The sequence below is a fragment of the Gopherus evgoodei genome, chromosome 1 (genome assembly GCF_007399415.2).
Source record: "Gopherus evgoodei ecotype Sinaloan lineage chromosome 1, rGopEvg1_v1.p, whole genome shotgun sequence".
NCBI classification, from domain to species: domain Eukaryota; kingdom Metazoa; phylum Chordata; order Testudines; family Testudinidae; genus Gopherus; species Gopherus evgoodei.
In genome coordinates this window covers 120214217-120235007 of record NC_044322.1, presented here as the reverse complement: position 1 = coordinate 120235007, position 20791 = coordinate 120214217, and the positions used below count along the sequence as shown (strand labels likewise).

General features: G+C 44.3%; 1 protein-coding gene across 1 annotated transcript in view; it reads right to left on the bottom strand.

Moving 5' to 3' along the window:
• Positions 1–20791, bottom strand: part of VWA3B (von Willebrand factor A domain containing 3B) — a 165626-nt gene that overhangs the window by 127867 nt on the left and 16968 nt on the right. Inside the window, exons 6-8 of the mRNA XM_030570944.1 lie at positions 20344–20503; positions 13629–13798; positions 4546–4670 (exon numbers count right to left, since the gene is read on the bottom strand). Of these exons, the coding sequence (XP_030426804.1) occupies positions 4546–4670; positions 13629–13798; positions 20344–20503 (455 nt within the window). The remainder of the gene's footprint in view (positions 1–4545; positions 4671–13628; positions 13799–20343; positions 20504–20791) is intronic.

Sequence of the window (20791 nt, the reverse complement as noted above, 5' to 3'; positions counted from 1 at the left end):
TTTCCACATAACCTTTTATTATGTGCTACAATACACTGCCATCTCCTGGTATCCTCTTGTATTTTGAGAGTTCTGTTCTAGCCAATACAAGTTAATATGAAAATCAGTCTCTACAAAATTATAAAAAGTTCAAGCAAAATGGAACATTGCACAGCATAAAATTGAAAAGGAAAAATAAAGTATAAGTTTCTCATTGACCTGGAAGATCGAGAAAAATATTCTGACCAAAACACTTGATTCAGTTTCATTTTAAGAAACACCATGCTTAAAACATGACAATTGGCAACACTGTAGCAGAGTTACATAAGAACACAAACGCAATATAAATTTGCAATAAACTACAACTACCAGGCCATTGAACATGTACCAGCTACAGTGATGTGGAAGTAAAACCCCCAAATATAAATCAATCATATATAAATTAATCGAGGTATTGAACATAAGGTTGTGCTGACGAATGCAATTCAGAAAAAAATATTTCCTTCCCAAATCATCATCTCCTACTAAAAGGGATCCAGATTTAATTTTGTGAAGGTTTAAAATGTTTCTGTTGAAAAGTTGAAAAATAGAAGCATTGTAAATGTTCTGCTGGTTCCTCCAGGTCTTTCTAATTTATATATTTTGAAAACTTACTGTATGTACTGATAATGTATCCAGTATGGAACATGTATTGAATTCAATATTACACAATAAAACATTTATTGACATTTTTCACTTTCTTTTATGCCATAGCATTGTGAAATCAAATAACATACCTGTTTGACAGAAGATGTATTTGGTGACAAATCCTTTAGATGATAAATGCATTTTTACTACAGTAAAGCAACACAATATTTTTTTACCCAGGTAACAACCAAGATTTACAAGACCAATGACAAAATGTCAAAGCAGGTCCTACCTAGGGTCTAGTCCCCAACAGCAGGCCAACCTCTCCAGAGATTGCTCCAATATCATCCCCAGCAACTCCTTTTTCTCCAACTGAAGGGTTCATCTCCCCCTTTTTTCTGTCCCACCCATCACATCCGGCACATCCTCACACCTCCATTCATCTTCCTCCACCTGAGAAGCCACAGGAGAGAAAAACTGCTCCTTGAGGCCCCCCAAGAATCTCCCCCCCCACACACACAAATATAAACATCAATATCCTTTATAGGCACAGTGTCCCACGTGATCTCAGTCATACTGTCCTACTCATCCTTCCTTTCTCCTGCTTCCCTCTCCAATGCTGGCTCTCCTGTTGACTTCGTCTTACTATTCGTTTTTCCACTAAATATTAACAGCCCTGAAAAGCACTGCTGCTGGTGCCCACTTTTATTGCAATTACCTAATTTTCAAGCATGGATGTAGTATATCTACTTCGGGAGAAATCAAGCACTGACCCACTCCAGGCGAACAGCTTGTCAGTTTAACTGTCTTCTTGGATCTACTTGAAGAACTCAACAGTTCCATTTCATAAAGGGAAAAGAACTCAGTGATGTCCATGGGGTTACAATGGAAAAAGGCAATATGCTGGAGAAATATGCCTACAGCTTTTACATTTATTCTCCACTAGCAGCAAGAATGAAAGTTGAGCTTAAAGTTTGTTTTCTTCTGCCTGATTCAGCACCATGTTGCACTAATTTTGCACCTATGTAACTCCACTGATTTCAGCAGAATTACACCAGCATTAAGCAAGAGTAACACAGGGGTAAATCAAGCCCCTTATTTCCTTTACACAATAAGCTCCTATTTTGTGCCTAGATAACATTTTAAATTGAATGACTGAGTCAGTGTTAGAAGGGTAAAATAGTTATTAAACTGTGTTCAAACCCTTACAATGAGTAATGTTTCAAAATTATTAACAGAATTTTAGAATTGGGTTCCAGACATTTAAAACCTTTTACTAAATATGTACTATCTATTATAGTACCAGATATGTGCTTCACAATACAAATAAAGATAAATTTCCTGCCCAGAGGACTTACAGTCTAAAGTAGTGATAGCTAAAACGCTGAAAAAGAGCAAGAAATAATAACTAAAAAATTAAATTGTGAATGGAACATTTTAACCTGGTAGAATGTATATTCACTTTGCTGTACAGAATCAAACTGCGTGAGTGCGTGTATGTGTGTGTTGCTGTACAGAATCGAACTGTGTGTGCGCGCGCATATAAACTACAGCTAACATACAACACCCCACCAACCACCCCTTTCCACCTCCCAATTGCTGAACATCCTCACAGACAAAAAAAAAAATCAATCTGTTCCAGTCTTCTCTCCCAGCAGCTATACCCATCCTATAGCCTGCTTCAAAAACTACTCCAGCCCCACCTGATTTCACAACCAAGATACCAAACTAGGTTACAACCACCAGCAAAACTAAACAAAAGCTGGCAAACCAGCACCAACATTTCTAAAAGTCCAAGAAACAGGAAAAAAAAAAGGAAGGAAATTAATTTGCAGAAGGAACTGGAATATTAATTAATTCTGTGATCATTTGACTCAGATCAGGCTTTGCAAAGGGAGAACAGACAAATGCAAGAAAATTAGACATTTTAAGTTGCTCAGACTTATTTTGCACACAAGCCAAGATGGGGAATTTAACTTCTTCCTGCAGAACCCTGCCTCCGCCACTGTGCGGCAGTAGAATACAGTAGCATTCTTTAAAGTGCTGCTGTTAAAAGGCAGCACTTCAAAAATTAGGCACACCTGGTAGCACTGGAGATGCATTTGCCTGCATACCTGGAATGGTCAATAACAGAGAAGAAAATCCTGATCTCCTTTCCACTGGGGGGGGGGGAAGCCAATGGGATGCTATGCAGGTGAATTTTGCAGCCAATGCACTACCATGGAGCAGGGCTCCATGGAGGTTCTCTCCATAGCATAGGAAGTGGGATTTGGACAGGGTTTCCAACTTTCTAATTGCATGAAACTGAACACCCTTACCCCACTCCCTGTTCCACCCCTTCCCCAAGGCCCCAGCCCTGCCCTATCCTTTCTCTGAGGCTCTGCCCCTACTCACTCCATCCCCCCTCCCACATCCTCACTCACTCACTCATTTTCATTGGGCTGGGGCAGGGGCCTTGGGTGCAGGAGGAGGTGAGGGCTCTATCTGGGGGTGCTGGCTCCAGGGGGGGCCAGAAATGAGGAGTTCGGGGTGTTGGAGGGGGCTCCAGGTTGACACAAGGGACTAGGGTGCAGAAGGGGGTATTGGTGCTGGCTGGGGGTGAAGGCTCCAGGATGTGGCCAGAAATGAGGGGTTCAGGGTGCAGGAGAGGGCTCCAAACTGAGGTGGGAGTTGGGGTGTGGGAAGGGGTGAGGATTCTGGCCGGGGTGCAGGCTCTGGGAGGCAGTTAGGGTGTGGAAGAAGCGGTGACATGTCCCCTGGCTCCTAGGCAGAGGTGTAGCCAGGGGGACTGGGGTGTGGAAGGGGGTATGGGCTCTGGCTGGGGGTGAAGGCTCCAGGATGCGGCCAGAAATGAGGGGTTCAGGGTACAGGAGAGGGCTCCAAACTGAGGCGGAGGTTGGGGTGTGGGAAGGGGTGAGGATTCTAGCTGGGGTGCAGGCTCTGGGAGGCTGTTAGGGCGTGGAAGAAGCGGTGACATGTCCCCTGGCTCCTAGGCGGAGGTGTGGCCAGGCGGTACAACTTCTCCTACCAATATAGCTACTGGAGGTGGAGGTGGTTTTATTACGTCGACAGGAGAGAACTCTCCCATCGACACTGAGTGGCTACACAAGACATCTTACAGCAGCGCAGCTGCAACAGTACAGCTGTGCTGCTGTAAGCTCACTGGTATAGACGTGGCCTCAGTTTCCAATTATTTTCTTTTGTAGTTTATTCCACATATGCAAGAAACAAATACATTAGAGGCTAATCAGCATTTTTATTATTATTATTGCCCTCTGCATCATTCAAGAAGGCACTGTGAAACAAGAGACATCAGACATGGAAGAAAAGAGTAATCACGGCAATATATTTTCTGCTCTGAAAGGATTTAGAATCTAGATACAACTGGAGTTTTCTGATTGGTTGTCAGTGATGTCGTAACCATGGCTATAATGCTTAGTAATTGCACAAGGCTAATTGTCTTCCTTTTCAACTTGTAAATTCTAGTCCATAATAGCAATAAGACATACCACACAATGCATTTCAAAGAGATTACTGCACTTTCAGGTGATTAAAGCTACTCATCATTCATCTTTAGAAATGGTGGCATCGAAACAATTTCAGATATGCAACATTTACTGAAAGGCTCCCACCACACCCCTAGCATATATACAGCAACACCCTTCCCTCTTTCCAAACAAAACAATCTTGTTCTTTTCTGTGTATCTCTCTCATACACACGAAGCTCTGTCCATTTCTCCCTTCTTCCTTCCCCCTCTGACCATGTACATAGTATCCACCCTTTCCCACCAAGAGGCCAGCCATTTGTCCTGCCCCTGCTCCCAGATGGTGAAGTGGGAGCACTGCTCATGCTTATGTTTATTAACACTTGGCTACATTTCCTAAATTACACTGTTATTCTGAAGGTTTTAAGAAAGAACATGCTTGTATTATTTTTACCTAAAGGCACCTTTCCTTTCAATTTTCTTGAATTCTGGGTGGCTAGACTTTCCCCATCCTCCTCACTCTTTGGTATAGGTCCAATGATATCTGTGTAGTCAGTTCTCTCAGCAAACGCATGGAATCTGTAATATAAAAAGGGTTTTCATCTCTAAGTAAATTATGTAAATACATCCCTAGTTTATCCCTTCATTATATACCTCTGAGCATCCTTGTTGCCCTTCTGTAGAACTCATTGATTTCTGTTATTGTATACTCATACGGTGAAGAGGCCAGAAATTGGGGTACTTCAGAAGTGTCAATATGAAGACACTAGCATAAATGTTCAGAATCATTTCCTTATCTGGACCCTGGAGTCTTTTTTAAACAGGGCATCCTGCAAGTTCAGAGCCCTACAATTGCCTTTATTGAACTACTGATATACAAGCCAGGGAGACAGGCAGAGTTCAATCATCCACCTGAAAATATTCCACAGGAGGAGACAATTTATTCCAAACACACTGAGGGTGCATTTCCATGGTACTTGAGCTGTAACAGCTGATTAATGCAGGACCGTGTAAAGGGAAAGAAACAGGCCTTTCCAAAACAGGGATGTACAAGAAACAAAGGCACTAACCATGGGGATCCCATGGATTCCTGACTAAAGCTATGGAAAAGCTAGGCCTACACTTTTCTCCAGGCTCCGTTCTGGTTGCACAGCCAGCTACCCAGCTGCCTGCACTGCATCTGTGTACAGCTACGCAGCTGCAAGGTGTTGTTGCTGGTCCACTGAGCATTAACATTCACACTAGACTTCTGCAGAATTATTTAGGGCTCAGGAGGGATCATACCACATAGAATGGTTCTGCCCATACCATAGCTCTGCAGAGCCTCTGCAACATGGCATTCCTGAGGAGGGACTGCCACGATGCCCATAATTATTATTATTATTTATTTGGATTATGGTTGTGCCTAGAAGCCCAAATCAGGTTTGAGGACCCATCAGCCTAGTCACTGTACTAAAACAGAGCAGGCCTTGCTCCTAAGAAGTTATAACCTAAAAAAAAGACAAGACAGACAAAACAGAAATAGATAAATAACAACAACTAAATTAACTTAATATAAATATATACAATTCCTTAGTTTCCACCTTCCTCCCCCACACACACACACACCATCACCCTTCTCCCCTCAACCCTATGGCCACTGTTCAGGACACAGCCAATCTGCATGTCACTGCCATTGCCCACCCAATGGGTCCTCCTTCCACCTTCTCCACCCCAAAGGAATACATTCAACCGCAGTCAGCTGGGGGAGAAACCCTGCCCAGTGTCTGAAGGCTGATACCTGCCTCTTCTCCCTGTGGAGCGGGTCACCTAACTGCTCCCCAGAAGGACGGGGCAGGTTGTCCCCCTCCCATGTGTCCAGCAGGGACAAAGCAGACTCTGGGGAGGCACGGTACTGTGTGGAAGCTCCCCTCTATAAGGGCTGATGGATAACATCACCTTTGCTTCTTCTTGTCCCAAGACCTGCCTTAAATTAGGTAACATTGCAGCAGTTCTGACACTTCCTTTTGTGTGTTACAAGTCATCTAGCCAGCCCTCTGCACTGAGGCAGGACCAAGTATACCTAGACAATCCCTGACAGGTGTTTGTCCAATCTGTTCTTTAAAATGTCCAGTGATGGGGACTCCACAATCTTCTTCAGAAGACTAGTCCAAAACTTGACTATCTTTACAGTTAGAAAGTTTTTCCTAGTATCTAACCTCAATCTCCTTTGCTGCTGATTAAGCTGATTACTTCTTGCCCTACTTTCAAGGGACATGGAGAACAATTGATCACTGTCCTCTTTTAAACAGCCTTAACATATTTGAAGACCGTTATCAGGTCCCTCCTCAGTCTTCTTTCCTCAAGATTAAACATGCCCATTTTTTTAATCTTTTCTCATAAGTCAGATTTTCTAAACCTTTTATCATTTTTATTAATCTCCTCTGGACTCTCTCCAGTTTGTCCACATCTTTCTTGAAGTGCAATGCCCGGAATCAGACACAGCTGAAGCCTCACCAGTGCTGAACAGAGTGGGACAATTACCTCCCTCCCATATCTTACATATGACACTTCTATTAATAAACCCCAGAATATTCACCTTTTTTGCAACTGCATCATATTGTTGGCTCATATGCAATTTGTGATCCACTATAATCACCAGATCCTTTTCTGTAGTACTACTACCTAGCCAATTATTCCCCATTTTGTAGTTCCGCATTTGATTTTTCCTTTCTAAGTGTAGTACTTTGCATTTGTCTTTAATGGATTTTATCTTGTTGATTTCAGACCATTTCTCCACTTTATCAAGGTCGTTTTGAATTCTAATCCTATCTTCTGAGGTGCTAAAAACCCCTTCCAGCCTGGTGTCTTCCAAAAATATTGTAAGCACACTCTCCTCTCCATTATCCAAGTCACTAATTAAAATACTGAATAGTACTGGACCCATGACAGACCCCTTTGTCACTCCTCTAGATATTTCCTCCCAGATTAACAGCCAACCACTGATAATTATTCTTTGAGTCTGGTCTTACAACCAGTTTTTCAACCACTTTATAGTAATTTCATCAGAACACATTTCCCTAGTTTGCTTAGGAGAATGCCAGGTGGGACTGAGTCAAAAGCCTTCTTAAAATCAAGATATATCATGTCTGCTGCTTCCCCCATATCCACTAGGCCAGTAACCCTATCAAAGAAGGAAATTAGGTTGGTTTGGTACAATTTATTCTTGAAAAATCCATATAGGCTATGAATCATTGTTGGCCTCTCCAAAGTGTTGTTATATTATGGGTGGAAGCAAGGTTAGTGTGTGTTCAGTTCATGCCCCTCTAGTATTTGTAGCAAAAGGAAAGATTAAGGACAGGAAAGTCCAGCACTAGAATGTCCCCCATTGTTGGAGGACAACATAGAGGGAGACCAACTGCATAATCCAGCCTCCCCCCACCGCCCCCCGGGAAAAGGCTTACAATCACAGGAGAATGTGATGAGTGTGTGCCAAGCCCTGAAATAGGAAACAATCTGACTGGGATTTTTCTAGCAAAGACTGCCGATGCTCTGGGTCTTGATGACATTGGGGATTACTCCTCATTTACATCTTCCTACTATGTGGCAGGAAAGCCAGTTACTGGTTTAGCCTTGATTTATGCAGGAGAGTACCAACAAGACCTCTTTTCAAGACAAACTCCCTCAGCTCAATATAATGATATTGCTACACTAGTTTAGGCTATAAGAGGTGTGAAGATGGAGAGTGCTGGTGTCTGATTTGAGTTGTGTGTATAATGCACTTACTGCTTTTCTTCCATTTGATAAAAAAAATGAATGGAAGAAGATTGATGGCAGGAGCATTAAGCACGCAGGCTTGTGAAAGTGGTTGGACCAGGTGACACAAAACAAGGGATTCATAGAGGTCTGGGTAATGAAGGATAAGGCACAAGTCAAGAGTGGAAAAATTAAAAGATGGAATGATGAAGCGGATAGAGCAGTAAAGGAAGCAGCCAAAAAGTGGATTTATATGGCTAGGCGAGACAGCCACCACTGGGGTAGAGGCAGTGACAACCAGGGCCATGAAACAGAAAGAGAAAAAAGATTTTGATCTACAGGATCTACAAAAGGAAAATGAGGAAATACAAGACACTTTAAAATTATTAGGTGGGGGAACGGGTGTATTATATGAATGGGAACTAAAAACACAGGGATGGACTACTTGTGGCTTGAAAATCGGGGGAGGTCCTGGGTGGATTAAGTGAGGAGTTCATGAGAATAGACACACAGCAGGTGGACATTTAAATTAACTTAGCACTAAAAAGTGAGTGTTTACTGTGCAATGGAGACGAACAACTACAACTGCTAGAGAGAATAAATGCTTTTTTGTAATTGTAGATGCTTTTACTAGGCATACAGAAGCTACACATTTGTGTTTGTTTTATTTTTGTGTGCACATATTGATGAGTTTGAGTGTATCTGTGTGTGTGTGTGTGTGTGTGTGTGTGTGTGTGTGTGTGTGTGTGTGTGTGTGTGTGTGTGTGTGTGCGCGCATGCATATATTTACGATCAACGGCCTGTGATGGGGTGGGATCTGACTTAGTACAGAGAATTCTTTCCTGGGTACTGGCTGGTGAGTCTTGCCCACATGCTCAGGGTTTATCTGATCATCATATTTGGGGTTGGGAAGGAATTTTCCTCCAGGGAAGATTGGCAGAGGCTCTGGGGGGGGGGGTTCGCCTTCCTCTGCAGCATGGGGCACAGGTCACTTGCTGGAGGATTCTCTGCACCTTGAAGTCTTTAAACCATGATTTGAGGACTTCAGTGGCTCAGACATAGGTTAGGGGTTTGTTGTGGGAGTGGGTGAGTGAGATTCTGCAGCCTGCATTGTGCAGGAGGTCAGACTAGATGATCATACTGGTCCCTTCTGACGTTAAAGTCTATGAGTCTATTTCGACAACACTGTACAGCTCAGGTGCTAATTCTCTAGGTGGGGTCTTCCTATGGCTATGGATAGCGATAATGGTCCAGCATTCATGGGAAAGGTGACTAGGAAGGTTTGTGAGATACAACAACATGATCAGAAATTCCATATACCATGCCACCCACAGAGTTCAGGACTGTGGAACGAGCCAACGAGACAGATTAAAAACAATGCTGAAGAGATGGTAAGTGGCTCAGGAAAAGACTGGGATGTTAAACTACACCTTGTTTTAAAGGTCATAAGGGGAAGCATGGTGAAGGCTATGTGGGTTACCCCTTTTGAGACTATGACTAAAAGGTAGATGAGCTATTCATTACCCCAGTGATGGACATAATGCAGTGTAACAGAGCAGTAGCTCAAGGAATTGGTACGGCACACACAAGATGGTGGCAAGAAGCCTAGGAGAGGCCCAACAAAAAAAATGAAAAGATAATTGATGACCAAGATTCTGGCAAGGCATATGAAATGGGAGATCAGTTCCTCATGCAGTATGTCTCAAATAAAAGGCCACCAAAATCCAGTTGAGAGAGTCCCTGCTATGTAATGAACAAGGCTAATCCATCCATACCACTGGCCGGGGAAAAGGATGAAAAAGGGGTGCTAAACCAAGGGTTGTATGCTATGTAGATTAAACCATACAGAGGGAAGGATAGAAGGAATCTATTGATATAAAAAGAGGACGTGACAGTAATTGTTTTCTTTTTCAGGTGTTGATCACCGTGGGAGGTATATTATGCACTGCATTAGGGTCCATGGTATTCGTGATACAGCAGAGGAACAAGGTAGTGACAGCACACAAGGGGAAGAAAGCCACCCTAGCCTTATGGTTTCCAGGTAATCATGCAGGAAAGCCTACAAAGCTCTGGTATAGACTGAACTGCAGCCAAGGTGGGAGATCCTGCAGCACAAGCAACTCTCAGGAGCAGGTACTTGGACTGGGGGACCCAAAGGGGGCCATGTGTTTAAATGGGATGGTAATGGCTAACGTAACCAGTTATAGCATGCAGTTAACACATGTGGGAAATATTACAGTTACTCTAGCACATCATCAAACGAACTTCTGCCCAGGAGTCCACCTACCATGCTAGGTAAGTGACTGAGGCTTTGAGGTTCTCTCTGATGTGACTAAGAACTGGCAGAAGACCACCACTGCTTCTGAACATACTGGTGTAAAAATGCTTCCTATTCCAGAACTGAAGCACGATGAACTATGCCCAGAAATGGAAGCAGGACCTGACAATGGACTAATAATAATGTACAGTACCAAATGATACCTGTAGTATTGAATTTAACCAATTTTACATTCCCACAGCAGCTCTGTCATGCAAAATGTGTGTGCTTCTATATGCAAATGGTAGTAAATGTGGTGCAAAATTTCAGACAATCAATGGATGAGGTGAAATTGGAGGAAATTTGGTGGCCTGAGGCAGGAAAGAGTCAGGGAGAAAGAGATAAAAGAGATACAGGAATAGTACATGGAGTTGAGGCATTGGAAACATCAGCATGGAATCATATATATATATATCAGAGTATTGTGGGAAGAAAATGAGTTCAACTACGAAGCCTGTTAAAAAGTTAACTAAACAACAGAATGAGGCTATAGTGCAGGATTTAAAGGATCCAGGATGCTAGAATAACAGGACAGTTGTTTAGGGAAGTGGAAGCAGCACTCAATGAAATGCAAAAAAATCATGAACCATCCTAATGTATCAAAGGTGATTACCTATGGTATGGGAGCTTCCTAATACAGGAGCTACAGGTAGGACTAAAGGAAATTCAAGGTGGGGAAGTGCCTGGGTTGTTGACAAATAAGGTGCTACTCAAGGATCTATTATGTTGAGAAAAAGTGCATGTGTCATAACATTTTTTCCCAGATCTGGACCTTAGCGTCCAAAATATGGGTGTTAGCATGAAAACCTCCAAGCTTAGTTACCAGCTTGAACCTGGTAAAGCTGCCACCAGCCAGGAATTATACAGTGCCTAGCTCACTGTGGTCTCCCCCAAACCTTCCCTAGGGGACCCCCAGACTCAGATGCCTTGAGTCTTACAACAAAGGGAAATAACTCCCTCCCCTTGTTTCCTGGTTACTTCCTCCCAGGTTCCCCTCCCTGGATGACCCTAGGAGATTCCCTGCTTCCAGTCCTGGAAACACAAGTACTGAGAGAGCTAATCTCTCTCCCCCGAGGGTATGCAAAGTCAGGCTTAGTAAATCTAATACAAAGAGATTTTCCCCCTGACTTCTTCCTCCCACCAATTCCCTGGTGAGCTGCAGACTCAATTCCCTGGAGTCCCCACTAAAGAAAAACTCCAACAGGTCTTAAAAAGAAAGCTTTATATAAAAAAAAGAAAGAAAAAGACATTAAAAATAGTCTCTGTAATAAGATGACACTATACAGGGTCAATTGCTTAAAGGAAAAAAATGAATAAACAGCCTTATCCAAAAAGAATACAATTTAACACATTCCAGCAACTACACACATGTAAATACAAAAAAACAATATAAACTTATTGTCTTACTATCCTTGTACTTACAACTTGGAAACAGAAGATTAGAAAGCCAGGAGACAGAAAGATCACTCTCAGAGCCGAGAGGGCATAGACCCAAGACAAAGAACAAAGAACTCACACCCCAAAATTTCCCTCCACCCAGATTTGAAAAAGTCTTGTTTCCTGATTGGTCCTCTGGTCAGGTGTTTCAGGTTACTCCCTTCCAGGTGAAAGAGACATTAACCCTTAGCTATCTGTTTATGACAGCATGCTTCATGAGACATGGATCTTCCCTATAGTACTGGCTATACCAGTGGCCACAGGACTAAGTAAAGCATTAACAGTGTATAGCATCCAGTCCGTAGGTATGTTGGAACCTACCCTGGCAGTTTACATCCTAAAGGAACATGTCACTCATCCTCAGATACTGGTAAGGAAGGGTGGGGGAGTCTGGAAAGCCCCAGACACCTCATGTTGTTCCAAGAGGCATGGTACCTATTTATGTTGTTGTGATGTACGGCATGTGGATTCATTTTGGATGAAGAAATCCAAAACAGCATATTACAAATGAAGCAATGGGGACAAGGTCAAGCCAAAGTTGCAAAGGCTGGAGAAGGCAAACACTGTATAACCTCATGGGTTGGACATTTTCAGGCTGGAACACAAATATTATGACTGGCCAATGTTCTGCTCATTTTGTGCTTTAGCCTTTACGATTTTGTCCCTACATGCCTGTGCTATTCTTTTGTACCCATCCATAGCTATTTGTCCACATTTCCACTTTTTGAGGATTCCTTTTTGATTTTCAGATTATTCAAGAGCTCCTCAGGGAGCAATTTTGGCATCTTACTATTTTTCCTATGTTTCTTTTGCAACAGGATAGTTTGCTGATGCACCTTTAATATTGTCTCTTTGAGAAACTGCCAGTCAGTGCTTGAATTACAGGGTAGTTTGGGGAAATGGGACCCTTTACTTTTAGTGGCTACCTCACTATTGTCTTACAGCCCCCTTACTTCTCACTACAGTTTAAATGAAAGCAAGCCACTTGACATTCAGGGGCACACAACTTTTCTCCTATAATTTAAGCATTGCTGCAAGATCTCCTGAATGACTTTTTCCCTTAGATTTTCTTCCCATAGGACCTTACCTACCAATTCCCAGAGTTTGTTAAAGTCTGCTTTTATTAAAAAGTCTATTGTTCTTATCCTGCTGCTCTCACTAATTCCTTTTCTTAGAATCATGAAATTGTTCATTTCATGAGCGCTTTCACCCAAATTGTCTTAACCTTCAGACTAGCAACCAATTCTTCCCTTTTAGTTGGAATCAAGTTTACAACAGCTGTCCTCCTGGTTACTTCCTCCACCTTGTGAAACAAGAAATTGTCCCTGGTACATTCCAAGAACTTATTGGACATTTTGTATTTTGCAGTATTAGTTTTCCAACACATCTCTAGCACGACTGCTAACTATAACCACTGCAGCCTCTGCATAAAGCTACACGTTGTAATTAAGTCAGTAAGATGTTTGCTTTATGGTTACCTTCTCCTCCAACCCCACTCCACCCATTTCATTGTCTCATCCACCTGCTGAGTCTTGTCACAACTTTAACTGTGAATTATCTGGGACAGAGGCTGTCTTTTTACTGTGTGTTTGTACAATACCTAATACAACAGAGTTCTGAATTCCTCATTGGTGCCCACAAGTGTTACTGCAATGCAGTATATAAATCAATCATCTGTTTCAGCATATTTTTGTGTCCATCTCTTTTCCTTGCACTTTTTTTTCCTGCAGAGCCAAGAATAGGTGGAGCGGACAGATTGTTTCTCATTTACATAGTAAACTGACTTAAAGAGAGACCATGAGCACCTGTGTGGAGGGAAGTCTGGTCTGAGCACAGGAACTCCTGAGTTTTAATCCCAGCTCTTACAACGATTTCCTCTGTGACCTTAAGAAAATTACTTAACCTCTCTGTCTCAGGTTTATCATCAGTAAAATGGAAATAATATTCACTTATCTCCTAGGTATGTTGTAAGGATTCACATATTTCTATCTGTATAGTCCTTCAAAAGTATTGAAATCATGTAGCAGTAGTAGTAGTATTCCCCATACCTTCCAGAGGTCAGTTGGCTCAGCTCCTTTAGGAAAAGAATGGTTTCTTCCTCCTTTGCATTAAAAGATACTGTGTGAATTGGGTATGGGCTGTTAGAAACCTTCTGCAAGAGTAGCTGCTTCATGTCCTTTGGAAAATCACCCACAGTAAAGTAATAAACAGCTTCAACCTATGGCAGACATATTATGCATATTATTAAACAGAAAACAAGAATAGGAAGCCTTATTTTGCATATAGCTGCTTTGGATTTATTCTAGCAATATATTATGCTGACATGAGGAAAGAAAAATCAGTAGAGTTGACTCATTACGAGGGTCACAAGGCTAATAGAGGCTGGGTTCTCCTTCTCACTTATATTGGTGTAAATCAGAGGTAACTCCACTAGAATCAGTGAAGTCACACTAACATAAAACTCATTGAAGTGACAGGAGAATCAGTCCCATAGCTATTATAGCCTAGTATGTGAGACAGAATATGGTAATAACTGCAGTACCTCAGGCACTGCGTAAGTATTGATAAATGATCACTTTTAAAAGAAGCCACTCTCCACATACACAGTAGGGATTTCTGGAGCATCCACTAAGGAAAATAAGAGAAGATAAAACTGGTTGCGCTTGAGAAGGTATTAAGGAACCACGTCCGTGCCTTCATTCTGCTGTGAGGTACAGGCCTACAGTAGAGCAGATTCAATCCTCCATTAGACCTAGTGAGTGTTTCAGTTTTTGCCTTCTAAAAGGTATGTATATACTTTGAGTGGGGGTTGTAATTCCCAATTCAAAGAGACATACCCGTGCTAGCTCTGGTTGAGTTAGTGTGCTAAAAATAGAGTGTAGCCTCAGCAGCAAAGCAACAGGAGGCTAGCCGCCCAAAGTAGATACCTAGCATCTTGGACCACTATATGTAGTTGGGTGGCAAGCCTGTCTCACCACTTGTACTACCACAGTTACACTATTTTTAGCATGCTAGCTCCATCAGAGCTAGCACAGGTATGTCTCTTGAACTAGGAATTATAGCCACAGCTCAAAGTATAGACACAACCTTAATGGATCTTCATCTCAGTCCCCTGATGAGCTAATAGACTGACACATGGGCATTTTTACCCCAACTTTTACTGCATGCACAGAGGAGACAGGATTCTCCAGCTATTCTACACAGTTAGTAGGTGTTGGGAACTGCAGGTTAAATACTGCTGACTCACTGAGGAAGGTGTGATTCATTAGATTCCACCCTGAGCGTAAGGGAGGGAGGACTAGCCCTCTGGGAGAGTGACCTAGGATTTGAGACAGGTAGGTCCTGAGGAAAGGAGCCCTAGAGAGTAACTATGCCTGAGATGAAGGACAGTACCAGGTTTACAATGGCGCCATTGTGCTAGGCCACATGCACAAGGTGCCAATTATGGTTGCCAAGCAGAAGCGCTGGAAGCTCCCTAGAAATAGGGGGGCCACTGATGCCTGGACTATGGCCCCACCTCTCACACTCCACCCCAAGGTCTTGCCTGTGCTCCACCACTCCCCCCTTGGTCCCACCTGTGCTCTGCCCCACGGCCTTGCCCCGCTCAGCCCCTTCCCCCAGACCCCACCTGCCACTCATTCCTCTCCACCCCCTCCTGCCCGTCACTCGCCCTTAAGGCAGGAAAAAAAGGCTATGCCCTCCCACATTTAAAGTTATGAGGCTCTGTTGCCTGTTGTCCAGTTTTTGACTGGAAAGTCCGGTCGAAAAGCAGACTTGGCAGTGTCTGGTAAGCAGTCTGGGTACAGGATAAACCACAATCAGCCTTCCCGCCAGGAGGGCAGGAAAAGCAGCTGCTTCTGCCTGGAGGAGCTGCAGCTCAGGTGGCAAGAAAGAGAACTGGCTCCCAAGAACCCAGCTCTGGTGGAGAGAAGTAGGTACTGGCTCCGTGCCAAACCAGGGGGATCCTGTCCACTCCGCCCCCCTGCCCTGCTGGGCTTGCCCCTGGCCCCTGCCTCACTCTGGGGATGAACTCTCCACCCCATCCTGCTGTGCTCTTGCCTCCGACCTCTGCCTCACTCGGCGACCAACACGCCCACCCCACCCAGCTATGCTTTTGCCCCTGCCTCGCTCTGGGGTACGGTTGCCAAACATCCGGTTTTTGACTGGAATGCCCAGTCAAAAAAGGACCCTGGTGACTCCAGTAGGCACTGCCAACCGGCCCATTAAAAGTCTGGTCGGTGGTGCAGCAGGGGCCGAGGCTAAGGCAAGCTCCCTGTCTGCCCTATCTGCACGCAGCTCCCAGAAGTATTCGCCAGGTCCCTGCAGTCCCTAGACACATGGGCGGCCAGGGAGGCTCCAAGTGCTGCCCCCACCCCAATGCTGACTCTGCCGCTCCCATTGGCTGGGAACCGTGACCAATGGGAGCTGCAGGGGAAGTGCCTGCAGGCATGAGGGTAGCGCACAGAGTCTCATTGGCCACTCATGCGTCTAGGGGCCACAGGGACCTGGCGGCCACTTTCTGGGAGCCGCATTAAGCACCACGGGAACCCCGCACCCTGAACCTCCTGCCCCAGCCTGGAGCCCTCTCGTGCACCCAAACTCCCTTCACACAGCCCACACTCCACACAAACACACCCCAACCCCCTGTCCCAGCCCTAAGCCTCCCGAAACCCTTCATCCCCGGCCCCACCCCAGAGCCCACACCCCCAGCCCGGAGCCCTCTCCCACACCCTGAACCCCTCATTTCTGGCCCCACCCCAGAGCTCAAAGTGAATAAGGGTGGAGGAGAGCGAGTGACAGAGGGAGGTGGGATGGAGAGAGCAGGGGGCAGGGCCTCGCGAAGGGGCAGGGTAGGAGTGTTCAGTTTTGTGCCATTAGAAAGTTGGCAACCCTACTCTGGTGAACAAGCCCACCATGAGGGCTCACAAAAGATTAATCTGGCCCTGATGAAGGTTTAGGCTAACTAAAGAAACCACAAGAGCAGCCAAATCTGGGGAAACAGTTTAGATACTGTAAGTTTAATGTGGAATTATTTTTTTGTTAACAGACTCCAGCAGTGAATCACTTTATGACTCTATAATGAAGTTGTGGCTTTTGCCTGGAACCAAGTGGGGACTCCACTAGTTTACACTACACTACACTGAACATACACTAAATGAATTTTCATTGATAAGGTAATGGTTGCCATTAAACTCTAGTCCATGATGACCAACAGCCAAAAGAACTCTCCTGGATGGTGCACTATCCCACCAGGGCTGCCCAGAGGATTCAGGGGGCCTGGAGCAAAGCAATTTCAGGGGCCCCTTCCATAAAAACAATTGCAATACTATACAATACCATATTCTCCTGGGGGCCCCTGCGCAAATTGCCCCACTTGCTCCCCCCCACAGGCAGCCCTGGGAAAAATAAACCTTCCGCATCTCGGCACAAACCCAGTTTTGAGAAAACTTCTTTACAAGGTATCACTGGTTCTCAGCATCAGCTAGTGCTAAAAGGCACTAAATCTCTTTAAAAGGGTTGGACAAATATTTTCCGTCAAAAGTTTTTTTGGATCGAAAACTAGGGGTTTTTAAAAAGCAGAAAAAGTTAACGGACAATGTCTGCTTTCCTTCAAAATTTGTTTTGGTGTTTTAACTGAAAAGCTGAAATTAGTCTGCCAAAACCTGAATATGGTTTGGGGTTCAGAAGTGTGTGGCCAAATATTTGCTGCTTGCTGTGTTTGATTGTTTAAAGAAACAATAAAAAAATTCTGCTTAAAAAAATCCAAAACTTTTAAACCACCTCAGCTTGTGACCAAATGCCTGAGCCCATCGAGTCAGAGATTTTTCCAGGTTTCTGATACTCTGCTGGCTTCCTTGACTCATATCTGTCTCCATAACTTTGGGTTCATTCAGGGTAGAACATAACAACAGCCATACTGGGTCAAACCAAAGGTCCATCCAACTCAGTATCCTGTCTACCAACAATGGCCAACGCCAGCTGCCCCAGAGGGAGTGAACCTAACAGGTAATGATCAAGTGATCTCTCTCCTGCCATCTATCTCCACCCTCTGACAAACAGAGGCTAGGGACACCATTCCTTACCCATCCTGGCTAATAGCCATTAATGGACTTAACCTCCATGCCTTTATCTGGTTCCTAGAGACTGGCTCCATGGGGTCCCTCACAAACTGGACACGAACTGAGCATTTGAGCTTGTTCCGGAATCTGGGATAAGCCTATGTTGTGAAAACCGAAATGCTCAAAATAGCACATGCATGTGAATGGACACAGGGTGCTAAAATTAAATTAACCCAGGGGTTCTCAAACTGGGGGTCGGGACCCCTCAGGGGGTCACAAGGTTATTACTGGGAGTTGCGAGCTGTCAGCCTCCACCTCAAACCCTGCTTTACCTCCAGCATTTATAATAGTGTTAAATATATTTAAAAAGTGTTTTTAATTTATAAGGGGGGGAGGGGTCGCATCAAGTGGTTTGCTATGTGAAAAGGGTCACCAGTACAATAGTTTGAGAATCACTGAATTAACCCCTCTGAAGCCTCAGGGAATGCAGGGGGGGGGTCTCCCTTGGTAGGGTTGGGAAGGAGGTAGGTGGTTCAGGATATTGCTCTTCTCATGTGATCCCTCCCCCCGTGGCTAATTTTAAATGAAGCTACCCTCCCCTGACATGAATCTCCCTATGGCACTGAAATTAAATATAGACTATAATTTGGCATTTGAGAAGTGAAAGGGATGGTAGCCCTAATGGAAAAGCTAACAGCTTGGCTCTTCTGCAAGCCTCAAACTGCTGAATGAGCTATAGGGTAGGGAAGGCTGTGCCTCCCAAACAGCCTGGTCCTGCCCCTATCCGACCCCCACCCACTTCCTGCCCCCCTCAGAATCCCCGACTCATCCTGCTCCTTGTTCCCTCACCATCCCCCAGAAATCCCCCTCCCCAACCACCACCCCGGGACCCCACCCCTGCTCCCTGTCCCCTGACTGCCCCGACCCCTATTCACCCCCCTGCTGAGTCCTGACAGACCCCGGGAACGCCCACGATCCAACTCCCCCCATTCCCTGTCCCAACTGCCCCCCGCGACCTCTGTCGCCTCCTTGTCCCCTGGATTCCCTGTCCCTTATCTAACCACCCCGGCCCCTTACCCCGGCTCCTCCCTCACTCGGAGCTTCAGTGCACCACATCCAAGAGCATCACTGAACAGCGCTGCAGCGTAGCTCCGCCAGGGCCTGAGCTCTTCCCCGCTCAGAGCTGCGTGGTAAGGGGGCGAGCTCCAGGCCAAATGGAGGGAGCTTAGGCCCCGCTGGAGCTCGCAGCCCCACCCGCTTACCACGCAGCTCTGAGTGGGGAGAAGCTCGGGCCCTGCCGGAGCCATGCTGCAGCGCTGTTCAGGGACGCTCCGGGATCTGCTGAGGTGGGGTCGGGCTGGGGCCGGGGAGGGAGCCTCAGCAATTCTTGTGTGGGCCCCTGCAGAGCCTGGGACCTGGGGCAAATTGCCCCACTTGCCCCCCCCCCCCCGGGCATCCCTATATCCCACCAGTGTGTTGAAAAGTAAGAATAAGGTATATGAGTGAGGTTCTCTACCAGTTGGCTGGATTTTTTAAACATTCTCTTCAGACCCGGACCTACAAGGCCTGATAAGCCTGATTTTTTTAGCCAGACAATACTGCAAACTGGTAATGTTTTCCCAAAAAAGCAGTGATTGTCACATTGCTAAAAAAATCAGACATAAGAAAATGTCACTCTTGGACAAATTAACTCCTCACCCAGTTTAATTTTAATATCAAATTACACAGGGGTCAAGACTCATCCACCCTGGCAGAGAACCACGAGGCCTAAGCACCACCTTACATCCCACTTAAAATAACTTCTCAAAGTAAGACTTAAGTGGAACCTTGCACTGGCCCTCTGCACATCCCCTGCGTAAACAGATAACTCAGTCCAAACACAGAGGGCCAAATTTACTACTGAATTTAGCTTTAAATGAGTTGTACCAATTTTCTCCAGCAATAAGTTTGGCCCAATGTATCTTTGCTGCCAAAGGAATGGAGTGGCTGGCTAAAATTATGGTATTATATCCTTTGGCTTTCCTTTAATGAGTAATGCAATATGGCCTATTAAAAATAAACAGAATTTAACTGCAAAAATACTTGGTGTGCTTTGGGCACTATACTGTAAGAGAGTTGTTCAAACAGCTGGTGAGGCTACAATTTGGATGTCACAGGAGAGTTTACAGAATTCCTGGAGTCAGCTAGTGCTAAGTTAAAACAGTCTTCACATATATTTTTGGATTTTCTTGCATATTTCAGTAAGCAATACAGAATTAAAAAATGACATCCTTTTCTTGAATAATATTTAATATTAACATTTTCATTAAAATATTTTGAAAAGTAATAATAATAATATATGGAGATATACCTATCTCATAGAACTGGAAGGGACCCTGAAAAGTCATCAAGTCCAGCCCCCTGCCTTCACTAGCAGGACCAAGTACTGATTTTGCCCCAGATCCCTAAGTGGCCCCCTTCAGCACATATTGACCTTTCATGCTCCACAGGAAAACAAAATAAGTTTCTGCTTTCAGAACCTGATACATTTACATACAGTATTGTTAAACATGGGCTGTAACTGTACTAGAAAGAAATACCTTCTAGATAGCCACAAGTTCTCTCTTTAGCCCTCCACAATTCATTAGGCTAAAACTTGCAATCCAATTCTCCCACCGAATATTCTTAGTTTACTGGAGACTTCAGAAGAGATGTATAAACTTACTGTCTTGTCACTTATGGCTTCCAACAGAGCCTCAGTGGAGCTGGTGGAACTGATGGGTGGCATATGGTCCAACTTCCAGAGCCATTTAACAGCAGACTCTACAGAATATTCAGACACAGGAACGGCTTTCTGTTGCCACTTCACAAGATCTTGCGCAGTGCTGAAAATAATATTAGTGATTATTCAGGAGTAATGAGGAACCACTGACAACGTACAACAGCAGAGCTCAAAATATTTCTACTGTATTAGAATAATACAATTTAATAATAATAAAAAATAATAAATCACCAACTCTTGAGGTTGAGGTTCCATTAATAGGACAGTAGTTAAAATACACATTTCTAAAACCAGACTAGTAATAAGATAAAGAGGCAAAATAAAACTCTCATAAGGCACAAGTTGGAAAATTAGTTTCTAGGGCAGTTGTTTCCAAAACAGAATTAAGATA